The following is an 18,746-nucleotide window of genomic DNA, read 5'->3' as shown; positions in this document are numbered from 1 at the left end:
ACCTGGGCGGCCCTAACAGGCTGCTGCCAAAATCAACACTCCACACAGCTCCCACCCAGAGAGAACACCACAGCACACGGCCTTGATGCCAGGCTGCTTGGATGGAAGAGCAGGTGTGTGTGCTTGTAGTGTGTGTTTAACACTGACAAGTCATTAGATCTCACACCATCATCCTGCAGGATGGCTATTGTGTGTGTGTGTGTGTGTGTGTGTACACATACATACATACATACATACATACATACATACATACATACATACATACGTGTTCCATGTGTGTGCTGGACCAGTACCTTGGGGAAGCTGTTGGACCTCTCGCCCTCTTCCTGCAGCAGTTCTCTGTATGTGTCCAGGTAGCGGAAGGCAACACTCAGCACAGCCTGCTTCCTCTCTGCCCCGTCCCAGCTGGGCCAGCCCTCCCCTGCCTTCCCCTCAACACCAAATCTGAACCCAGAGTCAAGGAGAAACACCACAGAGACAGACAGAGAATATCTACTGATGGCTGTCATTAGGAGATTGATAGAGATGGTGGAAGAATCATTTGGAGAAAGCTATTTTCTGGTACTTGTTTACTATACACACACCAAAATGATTTATGTCATACTAGCACAAATTACACTTTGTAATTACATCATAGTTGCACAACATCGGTTGTGAATACCTTCACGCACACACCACACTGACAGAAGGCACACATTAAAATTACCACTCACACAGACACTCAAAAACATCCTGTAGAAACGCAACTAAACTCACTGAAACACACAGCTGGAGAACCATGGTCACCTGACACGCAGATGGAAAAACACAGTATTTCAGTGCAGTGTTCAGAGTCAAACAAGCAACTAGTAATTACAGCTTAGCCAGAGCAGAGAGCCGTGTGGTGAAGGCTCTCAGACACACCCATCATTGCCCACACACACTCTCCTCTTTCCTCCAGCTCCCAGCACAACAGGAGGAGGAGAGCATCTTAGCAAATAAAGCAGTAAAGAGTTTGACGAGCTCTGCACAGCGCAGCACAGTCTTTCCACCAGAATTAGTGTGATATTTGGATTTTTTTTAATTCTGTGACTTGAGGTATGCCATCATGCGTCTGTGTTGGACTCACCACCAAAGAGTAGTCACACATGCACACACCTGGGGAAAATCTGACATCCTATTCTAAATATGAAAAGGGACTATCCACCTGACTTCATGGCTGAACTTAAGGGGACTATCCCCGACACCCTCCTCTATTTCAGACCACAATCCAAGTCCACCACAGGCCTGTGACCTACAAACTCACACACTGAACAGTATTTACCAATGCCTTGAATGACATTCCAGATCTTGTATTTCTATATCTATGATCCCCTATTCGCCTAATTCTCCCAGCTCCAGAAACAGCAGCCTAACCCCAGCTGCTGGGTTTATATTGCACTCCAGTTTCTAATTCTCTCGGTTCTGTTCAATTGGGTTGTGTTCTATTGCTGGTGTGGGAGTTTGGCGCCAGTCCCCACAGGGCTCTTCAACATAGCCGGGGTTCTGGGCTTTGATCGCTCAGCCACTACAAGTGTAGTGTGTATGTGTCTTTCGAGTGTGTGAAGGGTCTGGGATGAGTTGCTCAGGGAGAGTGAAGTGTGAAGTAAAGGGAAGAACTCTCAGTTTTCCTAATGGAATTGGAGGTAGCTTTTGTTTGCATTTCCAGAAGGAAGCCAAACACATTTCCACAACTAAAGATCTGATTAGGCTGAATGAGGGCCAGCGAGACTGAAGGAGAGGTGTGGATGGAGAGAAAAAGAGGGAGAAGAGAAAAAGAAAGGGTGGGAGGAGGAGAAGGTTAAGAGGTACAGTGGAGAACAGGCTGGATCATTGATCACTTGGACTGAACAGACATCACCAACGAAACACAGTGGCAACCTGCCTGAGAGCCCGGCATACTCCCCACACACACACTGGGGCGTCCCACTAGGGCCCAGACAAGCTGCATTAAGGGCAGCGAGGCATGCGGACGGTCTTTCCCAGAATGCCTTTGTGTTGCAGTCTCCGTCGAGACGCCCATTGTCGTCTGGGGGGCCGCTCAGGCCTCTAAAACACACACACACAGCCAGGATCTTCCGTGAGGGAATGTAGGTCAGACACACTGAACAGGGGTTCTGGGATAAAAGGGGATGTAGTGTCTGTCCACCCTCTTAACAAAAACGCACAGACAGACACTATCCCTTACACACAGACGTGCACCGACAAACTCACAAACGCACACAATATCTGGTGGAATACATACCGTCTCATCACGAAAGAGGAATGTCTTCACTTACAGTACATAATGGGTACATAAAGCGAGCTATCATAATGGGGGGAAAGGAAGTTATCATAATGGGGGGAAAGGAAGATTCTAAAACCAGAGATAGGCAGGATAATATCATTGCTCTAAATATGTTCATTGTAGATCGGCAAAAGCCAAATATCATATCCATTGGTCCACTGTAGTGTAATAATATGGGAAACGGAGTTAGCCACTAGGCAGACGTTAAGTAGCAGTGTGGCTCATTGCCAATGAATGCACTACTACTGCGACCCAAATCCCAGCTCTGTGTCGGGGAACGTTGCTCAACTTTACTGAACCCCCTGTGGTGGTGTCAGAACAGAAACACTGTTCGTTGGCTTGGTGCAGACGGGAGCCAGTGGAGTTGTTGTTACTAAGGGGTTTTCTGGTTCTTAAAGCCTTTGGTCGAGCGCTCCTGCCAAGTTACGAGCAACAGCACTGGATAATCTTACTCAAATTGAGCGTCGGCCTGACTGAGTAGCCTAATATGGCTTTGATACTGTAGAAATATCAATATTCATAAAGAATAGGATTTTTATTTATTTTTTATTTTAAATCGGCTAATTTGCAAGAGATTTTATTTGAACACTTGTGTGCATGTTCCATGAAAAACAACCCTTGCTTTTAACACAGCAAATATCATATGCTAGGCTACTTACCATGTTGCTTCAAATGCCAAAGAGAACCCTTTCTAAAGCACAAAAACATGTTGTCCATGTCCAAATAGGTGTCAAGGCTAGTTCAGTGACATTGTTTATATTAGCCTAGCGAAGTAGCGGCGTTGAACAAAACAGCATTATCTTGGCGCCAACGAGCACTTGGACAGGAAACCAGAAGTGGGCCACCCTCGCCTTGCATGGCGGATGGAGTCTTCCTGCATCCCAATTCTTCCTGGGGATGTCTGGGAAGGGTGCGCAGGTGTGTGTGTGTGTGTGTGTGTGTGTGTGTGTGTGTGTGTGTGTGTGTGTGTGTGTGTGTGTGTGTGTGTGTGTGTGTGTGTGTTTACACATTGGGGCTCCCAGGCTAGGCCAGGAAGGAAAGGGAAGGTAAAGGATACTGCTGGAGTAGGACCTGCTGGAACCTGTCCGATGCCAGGAAGATGGGGTGTGTCAACATGAAGTCATCCAGGAGTGTTTCTGTGGAAATCGAGAGAGAGAGAGAGAGAGAGAGAGAGAGAGAGAGAGAGAGAGAGAAGAAAAACAGGCAGGAAAAGAAAGTGAGAGGAAGAGGGAATATTGGAAGAGGAAGAGAGCGGGAGAGAGAGAAAAACGTGTTAAATTATGCATGGCTGTGCTTTTACAGCCGTTGCAGCTGTAGCTCCACTGTACTTGTTTAACCGGTCATGCTCCCAAAAGCTCTAATTTGATTATTGTGTCAGAGATAAAAACGAGTGTCTGAAATCCCTTAACGTCACCTTTGTCTGCTGTTAAATCCCTGGCCCTGGCGCTGCGCGGGGGCTTCTGCTACTGGGCTAAGATAAATCCTGTCTCAGTGAAACCGCCACCTGGTCCTCTGTGCTCCAATTCAGTCTGCAGTCTATAGCGCTACACCAGAGGGGAGGCAATGTGGTGGCCTCTATTTATAAACCCTGACTAGGAGTCGCAGACCGTCTGGACTGCGGTTAAAGTCGCCCCCAATCCCACTAAATCAGATGAGATTTCAATGACTCGTGCTGTGTTATTACTATTTCAAATGACAACAAACGAGGCGGATAAAATTGGAAAGTGTAGGCCCATTTCCTCTCTGGTTAGGGGAACTTGTTATTCTGGACAAGCGGTAGACGGAGTGTGGAGGGATTGTTACCGGTGACATGCGATTGTGACAGGATAGACTTTCCCTAGTTTACTGCTGGTATTATGGGGACAAGCAGGCTAGTGGATACCTGACTTCACAGGGTCAAACATATGGGATAAAAGTGTTGTATTTTACAGACAGGTATTAACACACTAATCATCAACAAGACACCACACACACACACACACACAGTAGGGGTGTGAGAATGTTGACAATGTAGGCCTGCAGACGTCTCTGTTCAGGATATGTAAAAAAAAATATATATATATATAAAGGTTTTAATGAAAATTACTAGAAGCTGCGACACAAAGAGTGGCGCCTCAAATTCCATTACCCAGAGTGCATCATTAAGAGCGCACTCACTAGCCGTGCTAATCACACCGCCCCCATGCTCGATCCCAGACTGAGACAGTCACAAACGGAACCCACTGACCTCTGAGGGTGTGTGTGAGTGCGCCTGTGACAGAATTTGGCACACGTTGGAGCGGGGCTGGGACAGTGGAATGGCAATACCTGCTTTGAATTCATAAAGCGTAGACAGCATGGAGGTGTTGGCTGTTACTGTTCAATCACTACTAGATTAAGAGCTGTTCAGACCGCTCTTCCTCCTGGCTATTCTAACAGAATCCTTCATATTTCAACAGGAACGAAAAGACAAATACTGTGTGACATTGGATATAATGAATAACTTCAGAAGCAATTCTCTGCGTGTGATTCTATTTCTAGGGTCTATGCATCATGCTTGATTGTAATAGAGGCTTCTGATCCACTCCCTGCCTAAAGTATCCACTACATATGGTAATTATGCTCTTCCAATGAATGTAATATATGGTGTCGGTGTCCATGTGTGGATGACATTTAATGATGTATTGTGTGGTTCGACTGTGCATGCTAGCGTGTGTGTGTGTGTGTGTGTGTGTGTGTCTGTAGTCTTTGCGTGCTGCAGTGAGTGAGTCCACGTATTGTCGACCTCTTGGCAGTACTGGTTTCCCCACAGTTGCCTGGGAGATGCCACGTTGAGTGGCTGCAGTGAGACCGAGCCCAGAAAGAGAGAGAGAGGGAGAGTGAGGGGAAAGAGCAGCAAAAGTTGAGCAGAGGAAGCAAACAGAACAATATGAAAAGTCGGGAACAGACGGGCAAAGCAAAAGAGAGAGGAGGGGAACGAGAGAGCGAGAGAGAGTGTGAACGTGGGTGGCGGAGGAGAAACAAATGGAATGCAAAGGAGAGAGAAGCAGAGGAAAGTGCATGAGAGCGAATAAGAGAAGTGAGTGAGTGGGTGAGTGAGGAAGAGGGGTGAAGGGACGCAGGTCTCAATCATCTTCCCCATCATTATTCCCCTGGAGCGGTGTGTGTGTGTGACCACAGGAAAATAGCACATCCGTTCAACTCCATACCTGCAAAGAAACAGCAGGGCGCTACAGAGCTAGCTATGAAGTGCAGTATGGCAAATGAGACCATAGAAACAAATAGCATAGAGAGGACACATTCCTTGTTTGTTTCATGTGGAGCTTACATTCTAAAGTCTCATAGTAAGAGGCCAGCATAGATCTGAATGTGAGAGAAGTCATCATGTTTGATCCAATATGGCTGCCGGGCTCTCAGGCAGGTTGCCACTGTGTTTTTTGTTGGTGATGTCTGTTCAGTCCATTCATGTTCTAGATGAGGGGGAAGACCCATTTTGACAGGCTCTTGGATCCACACAGTGGTAACAGGGAGAGATGGCCACTGATAATCTCCCTGCTCCTCTGTCAAACTAACACGGTGTGTCCAACTTCCACAGCAAAGAGAAAAATAGCATGTGCTGAAGATGGATCGGCGCACGGAACAGGGTGAGAAGACGTTTTCCCTCTCACCAAAGCCTGTTCTCTCACTTTCTCTCCTCCCACCATGCATTTTGCTGAAGCTTAAAGTGCAGAAAATCTCTGGCTCAGATTAGAATTGAGCACACCGCTCCACATGACAGGAGTGGGAGAGGAGCACAAATCCAACTCCCACATAAACACAGACACAAAACACATACGCCCAGAATCTCAAACATGTGCACCCCCACGCGCACGTTGTACATGTACACATAAACGTGCATACCTACGCACTCATGCAAAGGTAGATTATTTCAAAATGGACACTACACATACATATAAACTCAACTCATTTACAGATGACAGACTCTCTCATTCAAAACACCTGGTGCATAAACAGAAAATAAACACATTCAAAAAATAAAACACTCCCTCCCTGCCCACCTCCCACCTCCCTCCATCTGTGCCTGCATCCAAACGGCAAGAGGGCTGTGGTGGGAGGGGGGGGGGTGAAGGCCATGCATGCGTGTTTGAGATTTGGAGTGGGCAGAGCATACAGCCTTGAAGTACACCCTATCCCCCTTTCTCTCTGGCCCTGCAGGAGGCACAACGGCTGGGAGGGGAGGAGTGCACACTCCCTTCAGGGGTGGAAAATAGGCAGGATGGAGACATGGAAGGAGGTTGTGGTTCAAGTCACAGCTGTGGACCGCCTCATACCAAAGGGGAGGAGATTTAGCCTCATAACAACACAAGGTCTGGAGACCGTTCATAAAGCAGCAGCTGTACATGTGGTTTGGATCTGGATGTGAACCAGTGGGACTGATTCAAAAACAAAATATTTACTCGGGAGGTGCCGACCTGTTGCACCCTCTACAACCACTGTGACCCTGCTGGTCCTTAAATGGCCATGTACTCTTATAATCTCAACCCGGCACAGCCAGAAGAGGACTGGCCACCCCTCAGAGCCTGGTTCCTCTAGGTTTCTTCCTATGTTCCTGCCTTTCTACAGAGTTTTTCATAGCCATCGTGCTTCTACATCTGCATTGCTTGCTGTTTGGGGTTTTAGGCTGGGTTTCTGTATAGCACTTTGTGACATCTGCAGGATGTAAAAAGGGCTTTATAAATACATTTGATTTAATATTGGAGAGACAAAAGCAGATTTCAGCCCATCCCTAGCTACTAACTGAACTAGTCTGGTATGCAGTTATATAAAACTGTGATACGTATCCCGTTTCTATGGTGACCTTCTCTTTTTGACTGTACTCTACCTTACTATGCGCACACACACCCTCAGCTCTCTCTTAAGTGTTTGGGTTTCAGCAAGAAGCGGTCAGATGGAGAGGTAGAGAGTGTGTGTGGGCGAGTTTGTGTGTGTACTCAATGCATCTGCCTGTTGGCGCTTGTTCCACTTATCTGGTGCATCTCCAGCCCTCTGCCCATCTTCCCCACGCCAATTCTCATTCTCCACCTCCAAACACACAGCCATTGACATGCAAATGAACACCAGGGCAAATATAAAAACACTAGCGCACACATACACAATCCTGCATTGAAATGGCAGAGGAAAAATTAAAGCACACACACAAAACAGATATGCACGGACAATCTGGATTTAGTAAGTAACCCTAAAGCAAATGGTGACAAACATAAACACAGACACGCAGCATTGGTTCCCTGCTGTTCATAGTGAGCGGCAGCCCTCTTCTCTGGTTAACCCAATTCAAGCTGCACCCATGAGCTACTCTGAGGCATTCCCTCCCCAACCACAACCCTCCATTTTTGGGCAGTGGAGAGACTCGTCTGGCCACTCGCTCCAGTGGGCTTGAAGAAAGGCTCAAATATGCATCCGAGGGCAACCGACTTGAGGAAATGCCTGTGCCAGTCACATAGCATTATCCACACTTAGATTTTAGATTCTTCAAAGTTGCTACCCTTTGCCTTGATGACAGCTTTGCACACTCTTGGCATTCTCTCAACCAGCTTCATGAAGTAGTCACCTGGAATGCATTTCAATGAACAGATGTGCCTTGTTAAAAGTTAATGTGGAATTTCTTTCCTTCTAATGCGTTATACAGAAGAAAGCCCTATTTGGTAAAAGACCATAAAAGTCCATATATGAAAAGAACAGTTCAAATAAGTAAAAAGAAACAACAGTCCATCATTACTTTAAGACATGAAGGTCAGTCAATCTGGAAAATGTTGAATAAAATTTTATTGGTCACATACACGTGTTTAGCAATGTTATTGCGGGTGTAGCGAAATGCTTGTGAACTTTAAAAGTTTCTTCAAGTGCAGTCGCAAAAACCACCAAGCGCTATGATGAAACTGGCTCTCATGAGGACCGCCACAGGAATGGAAGACCCAGAGTTTCATTAGAGTTACCAACCCAAATAAATGCTTCAGAGTTCAAGTAACAGACACATCTCAACATCAACTGTTTAGAGGAGACTGTGTGAATCAGGCATGGCTACCACAGCATTCTGCAGCGATATGCCATCCCATCTGGTTTGCGCTTAGTTGGACTATCAGTTGTTTTTCAATTGGACAATGACCCAACACACCTCCAGGCTGTGTAAGGGCTATTTGACCAAGAAGGAGAAGTGCTGCATCAGATGACCTGACCTCCACAATCACCCGACCTCAACCCTATAGAGATGGCTTGGGATGAGTTGGACCGCAGAGTGACGCAGCCAAAAAGTGCTCAGCATATGTGGGAACTCCTTCAAGACTGTTGGAAAAGCATTCCTCATGAAGCTGGTCGAGAGAATGCCAAGCGTGTGCAAAGATTTCATCAAGGCAAACTTTGAAGAATCTCAAATATATTTTGATTTGTTGAACACTTTTTTGGTTACTACATGATTCCATATGTGTTATTTCATAGTTTTGAAGTCTTCACTATTATTCTACAATGTAGAGAAAATTGTAAAAAATAAAGAAAAACCCTGGAATGAGTAGGTGTCCAAACTTTTGACTGGTACTAATATATATATATATATATATATATATATATATATATATATATATATATATATATATATATATATATATATATATATCCAGATTTGGAAACACTGCTCTACTGTTTATTATAGGTCCACTGTAATAGGACACTTCATGCACATTGTTATTTTCCCAAGACACTCCCACCAAACAACACTAGGGGTCACGCCCCAGATGTCTAAGCGATACGCCCACATGGCGTCTCCCACTAGTACACGCCCCTGTGACAGAGCTATAAAATAAGTGCACATGTACAAACACACATGGCTGCCATGGGAAACACCCTTAATCAATAGACTTCGCCAAGAAAGAAAAGGCTAAGACGTTTTTCCTCAGTTTAGTTTCTTAGCACACGTCTTTGCCCTTCAACGCAGCTGCTGTGACCTTTTGTCTGCTATTCACACATTTAAAAGACCATGTTGGAGCTGAAGGTTGGGATTGACGGGTCTCTGTTGGAGCCCTTCTTAACAGCAGAACTCAGGAGGAAATGGCTACTGCAAACATATGCCTTTCACCTTTCCTCCATTTCTCGTCACTGACGTTTCCTTCGAGGTTCTGAAAGAAAAATCGACCGCACAATGCTTTCGTTGGCAAGTTTGAACTGCGAACATTTTGCTCTACACAGTGTGTGGTCAGAGGATACTCTAAGTAACAATGCACCTGCCATAGTGGCTTCATGCCTTCTCCAAATCCTCTCAGTTTATCATCATGTAGCATGTACATCTTCCTCTGGCGCTTATGCTGGGGACCATTCTGGAGAGCCTTAAAATGTAACCTGACAGTTTTCCATGCTAGTCAATTCTCTCTAATACAACTGTTCCCAAATCAGATTCCTAAGCCCGTCAAGTTGATTGGTCTACCATCCCCTGCGATTAGGCCTGTTCCTGGGTCAATATTTAGTGTTTCAGAGGGAGGGACGGAGAGACGGAGGACGAAGGGTTGTTATTACTGCCTCTGGCTAGCGGCGTTTCTCCCAGCGTGCTCGGGGCCATCTGTGTGCGAGCGTGTGTGCCTAACGTGGCACGTCGCACGGCAGAGAAAACAGCCACTGCTCCTGTCACATCAAAGGATGTCAAGTGGCGTAGCAGTTCACCAGGGTAAGCCATAGTCACTACCCGGCTGGCAAGGCTGCTGCAACCCGACTCCCTCTGGATGGTCAACACTCGTTAGTACCAAACTGCCAACAGAGAAAGAAGCCACTACACTGATCTACTTGTCATCAGCCCACCTGGATAGGCTAGCAGATAAAGACGTGATGATTCGATGAGAACATCCTTACGATACAGAAGCCAGTTAACAAGTGTCTTTCGCTCGATTGCTCTGTCCCCTTCTTCCTCCCACTGGCTGGCACACTGTCCACATAGTTTATGAAAGCTCTATTCCCTCTCTCCCAAGTCTCATGTTCTCAAACACTCAACTCCTTCCTTCCTGCATTCCCTCTGTTTCTCTTCCTCCCACTCCTCCTCTTCCTCCTCCTCCTCTTGCTTCCATGCGAGTGCTGGTTGCCATGTGAACTGGTGCTGTGCTGGAAGCCTCTTTTCCACGCCGGCACATAGATAGACAAGCTCCAACCCGCTCTCGCACACACATCCAAGCACACACACTTATGCAAGCACATAAATGCACACATCCATCCAAGCTAAAAAAGTACAGAAATCCAAACACATGCATCAAAGTGCACACACACACGCAAAAAAACCTACAGAGATTCACACACACACACAGTAAGTAAGGCAAGTCAATCAGCCCTGGAGGGCCCCATCGTGCTCTCCTCTCCCCAGAGTGGTCCAGGTGCGTGGGCTAAAGAGAGGAGAGTGCAGGCATGTAGAGAGGAAGGAAGTGGGGGGGGGGGGGGGGGGGTCAGCCATCCCTCCTTTCCTTATGTAAAAGCATCCAAAAGGAGTGGGCACTAGGCAGCCGCTTCTCTTTTAATCCCTCTTTCTTTACATAAAAGAATCATCAGAATCCCTCCCACACTGCCCAACGCAATCCCATTTTCTCTCTGCACTTTGTCCCTTTTCCTCCGCTCCCTTTCGTTCCACAAGACTTTGCAGCTGCGTGCCTCAGAGTCTCAGAACAACTGCCTAAGGAGTGCATCTCCGGATGTGGAATGTAAAGCAATGAGAGCATCAAGCGAAGTCAAAGTCTAGTTTAAAACATCCCACTTGGCTTTGTGAATAACTGATGTGGAGCTTGACACAAGACATGTTCCCTCTGCATTGGACGCGTATCAAAGCCAACGTCAACCCCCCCCCCCCCCCAAGTCCTTGTCATTCTGCTGCTGCAACACAAAACAACCATGTAATGTAATGTACTGTAAGCAACTGCTGCAGCATCTCCAATGCCCTGACACCCTCGTCTGTATCGACCATAGCTATTTTAACCCATTACTGTACCCATGGGTGACTGGTCTAAATCTCTTCTACTTGTTTAGTTTCGTGCTTCTACATGCAATACTATAGCATGCCGCTTTGTTATTATGAGGATAGTCTATTCCATCTGTTTTCGTCAGACAATAATAGTGGGACTGGACTGTAGACATGTGGTTCCCCAAGTTGAAACACGTATCACGAGTCAGACGTGGCTTCACTAACAGACTGTTTTGATTTCGACTTCCACTGTAACTCGGAGACGGTACACACCTACAAAATTGCCTAACCCTTGCCTCAACACGCCTGTTCCTAGAACCAATAGTGTTATTGGACGAGAAATGAAACCACAAGGCAAAACAGGGTTACACAAGAGCAGGGTCGTTGACCTTGAAAAGGACGGGACTTTTTTTTAGATAGGGGGCTTTCAAAATGCTTCTGATCTGTCCTTTACCTGCGGCTCGGTCTCTCTCTCTCTCACACACACACACACGCAAGCAGAGGGCAGTGACTCAGAGGGTTTATGGTGTTTGGAGCTCCACTCAGTCAACACTGATCTGGGACCACTGATATGGACAGCCTGGTGCATAGTATCTCTGCGAGAGCACTGTGGTATGCGGTGGTAAAATGTTATAGGGTGTGGTGTACTCACGTCTGTCAGGTAGTGTGTCAGATAGGAGTGTGTGAGACAGGGAGTCATAAGGGGCAAGGGGTTGGGGAGCACGCAGTGTTTGGGTCGATGTCAACAAGGTCCACTACGTTTCACCATAAACACATTTGCATCCAACAGACACACTTCCTAATTAGAAACATTCAGACTATATAAACCAGGATCAAGATCCAACCTGGATCCATAATCCAAAGATTCATTTCTGCTCCACATGTAAGGGTGGGCAGGTCCGCTCAATCTGGTCCGCTATTGGTAACTAATCCTGGATTAGTCACGCTTTTTCAGATTTTCTACATATTCTAGAACATCCCCATCCAAACAGCAGCGAGCTCGGCCCTCCGAGAAACAGGTTAAACGAGATTAAACATATTTAAAGCTATCTTGGTTGTAGTTCCCTAAGTGTTTATAACACCAACGCAGCTCGCTGGAGTGAATTAAGTCAAAGAGAAAAATTAGTCCGAGAAAAGAATGAAAGTCAAACAAAATAGTGACCTTTTGGAATGGACCAGATGAACTCTCATGAACCCTCTTCAGACGTACGACAACCAAGTTCTCTGTATATTTAGTTGTCCAACTCAAAGCGTACATAGATAAGGTTTAACTTACACCCATTTATCAATACAATCTCTCATTTTGATTCATTCGGAATCAGATATGCATTCTGGAATCACACCTGCTGTCTCAAACAAGACCATTGGCTGCTATACAAAGCCAATTTAATCTCGAGCAATACTACGCTGCTTATCTCTAATGAACGATGCAGTGGAGATATGCCATTTCCTCTGGAATACAGTAGGGGGAAATTGACAAAAAAAAAAAAACAAGAGCAAGAGAGAGGAATTCAAGCATGCTCAGTCAGTTTGACAGGATGACATACAGGATGACCCGGGGGAGCAGGTCAGCGAGGTCAAGGGGTCATCGGACAGGAGGTACACTGGCTTTACAATGCATAATGGGGGATGGTTGCCCGCAAGCAGAATAGTTCTGTGAGAATCTGCTGGAGGTGCATTGAAACCTCATGCACTAAAATAACCTAGGTAGAGCAGATTCCTCCTGCAACAGAGCAACAGGAACTGATGTGAATTATCACTAAACAGTGGGTCTCAATAAGAGTCCCCCACACAGTTAATTGCAGGTGTTCATTCTGAGACATTTCCTGATCATATTCTTTTGAGCTGTACATTGTCGCCCGTAATAATGCCTGTCACAGTAGTACGTCATAAATCTATTGGATTTTCCAAAGAGACCTGGCAATAGTGTTACAGTGTGCGAAACCCACATCATGCGCCAATACAACAGATAAATTGAGCAGAATTCGAGGACTGGCTGGGAGGAAAATCTGCATGTTACACAGGAAGCCTTGGCAATCCACCTTGGAAAACTCTGTTAAATCCTGTTACTGCAGGACTTGTTGAGATAAGCAGTGGAGGGGGAAAAATCTCACAATGAGATATGGCAGTGGCAAAACTGCATAGTAAAAATGGACATACTGGAGGCTTCACTCAAAGGTAGACCTTGACAGCGGGGGTGTCATCTAATGCAGAGTATCACTCACCAACCATCCCCCACAGGATAGGCATACATCACATCATAACCACTAACCTACTTGCCTTCAACGACAACTGCTTGGGAATCTTCTCTGGCACCATTCCAAGAACCCATCACCAGCTCGCATCACATACATATGTTTACGGTTGCTATACTACATCGTATTCATATCTGGGCTCAGTGTTGCGTAGGTTGCTTTCTAGTTGTAATCCGTTACCTGTCCAAAATTGTAATCAGTAGCCTAATTTTTGGATTACCGAAACTCAGCAACGTAATCCGATTCAGTTTAAGATTACTTTTCCCTTTAGAGGCATTACATGCAAACCTCACTGGCCACATTGGCTAAAGTAGAACTTGGTTCTATTTGAGACGCCCAACGCGCGCTGCAAGTCCCCTCTTTATTGGATATCGGGAAGTTTCAAACCCAGGTGGAAGCTTGAACGACAAATGAGGAGAGATGAATTAACGATAACGGAGTCAGAATCGATAGGTGGAACAAATTTAAAACCTTTTTCAATGCTAAATTGAATGGAATGTTTTTTTAAACCGCAAATATGCTTTCTGAATTTCAAAGTAATCATCTAGTTTTACAAAAGTATCTGTAATTTGATTCATAGTTTTGCTGGCAACGTAGCTGATTACAGTTCATTTTTCGTAATCAGATTACATGTAACTGATTAATAATCAGTTACTCCCCCAACCCTGTCTGAGTTTAATTTAAAAATTGGTCACAACCGCCAAATTTCAATTTGGAGAGTCTAAAGGGCAGAGTCAATAGATCTATGACACACACACACAGAGTGGCTATGCATCTGGTATCTTTGACGCGAACGATACTAATTCATATTTGTTATACTCACAGGAAATATGGAGAGAAATGCTACAGATATGTAGGGTGCGGATATTATTCTTCTTTAAAGTGTGCAATGGTGTCTTCTGGATTGGTTCACAAAATGTTCAACATACTATTATTTGAATTCTGCATACTCATCTCCTCACAATCCCTTGTGATACAAAATAATTTTGGATCAAACCCTTTAGGATAATAATGTAGGCCCAATCCAGAATAAAACATTATTAAACCCATTGTATCGTCTGCTCTTTAGCTGCCAACAGAAACATTGTATTTTAGGATGAGAATCATGACCTCCTTTTTAGAAATAAATAAATAAGTGCACAAGCTCGGCAGCCAATGTGCGAAGACTAGCGCGATCCTCCATGACCGATCATGAAGCAGCCAGAAAGACATGCTGCTACTGTAATAGACAAATGCACATGAGCTCAAATCAAAATGTTATGTTGAATAAACTGGACCCTAGAGGCTATACATTAGATTTTGGGAGAGTTTCGTTTTGGGTTTTAAGTGCCGCTAACACGTAAATATGATTCAATGTGCGAGGTCTTCTTTTCTGAGGTGTGAGAAACATCTGGAACCATCCCTTTTAATAACAGACTTTCATTTTTTCTTAACGAGGAAAGCCGTTCTTATGTAACCGTTGAATCAGATAATATAACAAGGCAATGATGGGAAGGAACCCTTCTGCACCAACCACCGACTAATCCCTAATTCTACAGCCTGGAATAGATCGCTGACTGATTATTTGGGGTTTCTGTTATTGTTATGAGTAAAAGGAGAAAATAAGCAAAAGCTTAGTTATTTGCAATTGCCTATGTAGACCTATAGACTAGGATATAGCCTAATCAAGGACCAAATGGTAGTTTTGGGTTCCTGGATAGACTACATTCCTTTGACAAGTGAATTGCTTGGCTAATTTGCAAAAGTGAAAGTCAAGAACACCATGATTTGGTGTGAAACAGTTGAGGAATTAGTCAAACCACTGAGTGTGATGATTGACAGGCCAATAGGTGGATGCATTGTGTTGCATAAATGCGGTTGATTGACTAGGTCCATTTACCTGTGCAGTTGCCATATCGTTTGCCCGCCACACTGTCCAGGAGCGCCAGCGCCAGGTTGTCCGGTGTGTCCGCAGGCAGCGGGGTCCAGCTCGTGTCCAGACTCGCCTCGGAGCTTTGCTCATCGCTAGACAGCGACGGGCTCCTAATGTCCGCAGTGGCCGAGGGCCAGCAAGGTGCTTCCTCAGTGTCCGGGCTGAACACCTCCCTGGCCGGACCGCTCTCTGGAGAAGTCTCCCTGAAAAACGGAACCACCCGAGACAGGCTGGCTCGCCGCCGAGAAGCGCCAGTGCCAGTCGCCTTCTCCCCAAAGCCACCAGCTCTTGTGAGCGCCGTTGTCTGTTTCTTCAAAAACTTTTCCAGGGGCTTCATTCCCGCCGGCATTTTGATACAATACCGCAAAAAATGCTTTCTTCGATGGTTATTGATATGAACTGAATACCTCTGCAGGAACTATCGTTGTGTGACTACATTATACAAGCATCCATGCGTACTTCTATTGACCTGTCTTCGTAGTAGGCTCTTGCATGGAAATAATTAACCCATTTGTCAAATCATGATTTTAAAAGATCAGTGTAATATATCCGATTTGTGAAGCAGCAGTCTATCGACCTCGGCGACAGCGTGCTCACAGACGACTGCACGTTTTGGCTGAGTGGCATTTATCGCAAAATATCCAAACCTGCTCCACAACAATCTGCAGACGTTTCGGGCGCGTCAAGGAACAATGTTTGTCAGTTTCAAGCAGCGGCCAAAATACACTGGATGACGAACGCAAGGTGCCGAACTCACTCTCAGCAGAGCACAGTGCGATAAACAGAAACAAAATAAGGATAACAGCGTGGGGTGGTAAATAGGCGCCCCAGTAGCTTTTTACCAGCGACAAATGCGACGCGTCTCTGCCGCATGGCGTATGTCTTGCTGCTGGCGTCAAAGCAATCTACTGCAGTAATATCGCCAGTGGGAATGGCCTCGGCCCCTCAGCATGTGTGGGAGCTTGTTCAGATAAGTACCAGTGTTTCCCTCTCCCCTTCTCCGTTTGAATGCTTATTGAATGCAGTGGTTCTATCTCTGTGTGGACAAACACACACCCACGAAGAGTGTGAATGTGTTGTATTTGGGACCGCTGCTATATTAACTCGCCCACTCACTCCCTCCCTTCCTTCCTTCATCTGCAGTTGCGCGTTTGTTGCAGTCAGTACTCCTCAGTGCCTGCTGAATGGCAGCTGCTCACTCCCACTGAAAACCAGGGCCGGCCCTAGGCATACATGATATAGGTGGTTGTCTAGTGCCCCCGGCCGCTAGGGGGCCCCGACCAACAAAAACAAACGTTTACATTTTTTTGAAGGGGGAACTCCGTTGGGGTCTAAACTTACTGTTTAGCGTTAGAATAGTAGAATACACAAGGTGCAATTTCGAAATGTAGTTGTGCATCAGCAGTTGCCCTCTAATTATGTCATTCACTGACAATCACTCAATTAGCCCATGTCAGCTAAACCTTCTTTGATTGATAGGTTAGTTTACGCAGCTATCTAAACGTGTAGTAATCATGGCCGAATTACCGACCCGGCACTAAGGGTACGTTTCAAGCAGAGGGACAGGTGATACTGTATCAGTCGACAAGTCACATAGAAACGGTGATCTTGTACAATGTCGCGTGGAGCAGAAATGGCATACAACACCGTGCTACATTTTGACAATAGCCAACTACTTTACAATACTTCTATTTCTGAAGATTTGTCCTATGTACATTATGTACTGTATAAGGACAATGAAACTCTAAGATTGACATATTTCTCAACATGCTCACAACCTGCCATTGGATACAAACATTTTTTATGGTGTATGTCAAGTTAGTCAAATACTGTATAGAAAATTACACTGAGTGCACAAATCATTAGGAACACCTGCTCTTTCCATGACATAGACTAAACAGGTGAATCTGGTTGAAAACTATGATCCCTTGTTGATGTCACCTGTTAAATCCACTTTAACTAGTGTAGACAAAGGGAAGGAGATGGGTTAAAGAAGGATATATATATTTTTTTAAATCCTTGTCAATTGAGGCATGGATTGTGTATGTGTGCCACTCAGAGGGTGAATGGGCAAGACAAAGGATTTAAGTGCCTTTGAACGGATATGGTAGTAGGTGCTAGGCACACACATTTGAGTGTGTCAAGAACTGCAACGTTGCTGGGATTTTCACGCTCAACTGTTTCCTGTGTGTATCAAGAATGGTTCACCACCCAAAGGACTTCCAGTCAACTTGACACAACTGTGGGAAGCATTGGAGCAAACTTGGGCCAGCGTCCCTGTGGAACGCTTTCGACACCTTGTAGAGTCCATGCCCCGACAAATTGAGGCTGTTCTGAGGACAAAAGGGGGTGTAACTCGATATTAGGAATATGTTCCTAATGTTTTGTTCGCTCAATGTATATTTACCATTTACTATTTGTTATATTCAGTGCTTCAAACATAAACTTTGAAATGTGCCCTGTATTTTAGCTATTGGATTAAATGGTAGTTAAAATTACGAAATGGAGACTAAATAGCCCCACCTGTTTAGCAAAAAAAAAAAGATTGTTGTTATTTTGGCATTAATACATGTCACATATCGGTTTGCAAACAATGTAAAAAAAAATATATATGTTTTTAAAGCATTGAGTTAATAAAGCCACATACAAACATGGTCTCTTTTCTGCTTTCTTGATCAAGGCAGCTCCAAAATGCAGGCGTTTCAGCCTAGCTCAGTGCTTTCTGTGGCGGTGGGGCAGCCAGCGGGAAAATACGGAGCGTAGGGGTTGGTAATGTTCTCTAGTTGCGCCGTGATTGGTTCAGTGTTCTGTCACTCATGTGGACACTACATCACCGCAAAATCTACGGGGAGAGCTAGAAATGTTAAGCCCCTTGGGTGCTGCCATAGAGTTACATTAGAAGTGTCCATCCAAGAAGGATCAAGGTCATTGGCCACAGATAAAATTAAGTCAAATCACATATCTACGGTAGCTTTGATTGGACTGATCATGTCAACATCATACTTTCAAAATCTTAGCTAGCAAGCTAGCAGTCATCATCATGAATCAAGTCGACAATCTACTGGCAAATCCTTTCAATCCTTGTCATATGAAGAGAAATTATAGATAAAACATATCGGTGCTCATCTGCCATTGGACATAAACATTACACAACTAGTTGGAAATCGCAAATTCAACAATGAGTGGTTTGGAAGGAATCAATGGCTAACTTTGTTTCCCCTAGTTCCCAGTTGTCTTGAAAGCAGCATAAATCCTGAGAATGCCAGTCTTTGATGACAACGTTTGATGCCAAAATTTGCCCACGAAGGACCT

General features: G+C 45.1%; 1 protein-coding gene across 2 annotated transcripts in view; it reads right to left on the bottom strand.

The window, feature by feature from the left end:
• The window catches only part of LOC139565538 (rap guanine nucleotide exchange factor-like 1), a 30,447-nt gene extending 14,412 nt beyond the window's left edge, over positions 1-16,035 (bottom strand). Inside the window, exons 1-3 of one of the 2 annotated variants that reach the window (XM_071385981.1) lie at positions 15,402-16,035; positions 3,363-3,441; positions 294-444 (exon numbers count right to left, since the gene is read on the bottom strand). In XM_071385981.1, coding sequence (XP_071242082.1) covers positions 294-444; positions 3,363-3,441; positions 15,402-15,783 — 612 coding nt within the window. In that variant the 5' untranslated portion in view covers positions 15,784-16,035. The remainder of the gene's footprint in view (positions 1-293; positions 445-3,362; positions 3,442-15,401) is intronic. The other variant, XM_071385980.1, reaches the window with a different exon arrangement.
• Positions 16,036-18,746: the final 2,711 nt, after the last annotated feature.

This window comes from Salvelinus alpinus, chromosome 36 (genome assembly GCF_045679555.1).
Source record: "Salvelinus alpinus chromosome 36, SLU_Salpinus.1, whole genome shotgun sequence".
Lineage (NCBI taxonomy): Eukaryota > Metazoa > Chordata > Actinopteri > Salmoniformes > Salmonidae > Salvelinus > Salvelinus alpinus.
Note: the sequence above shows the minus strand (reverse complement) of the source record. Positions and strands in the feature narration are given on the sequence as shown.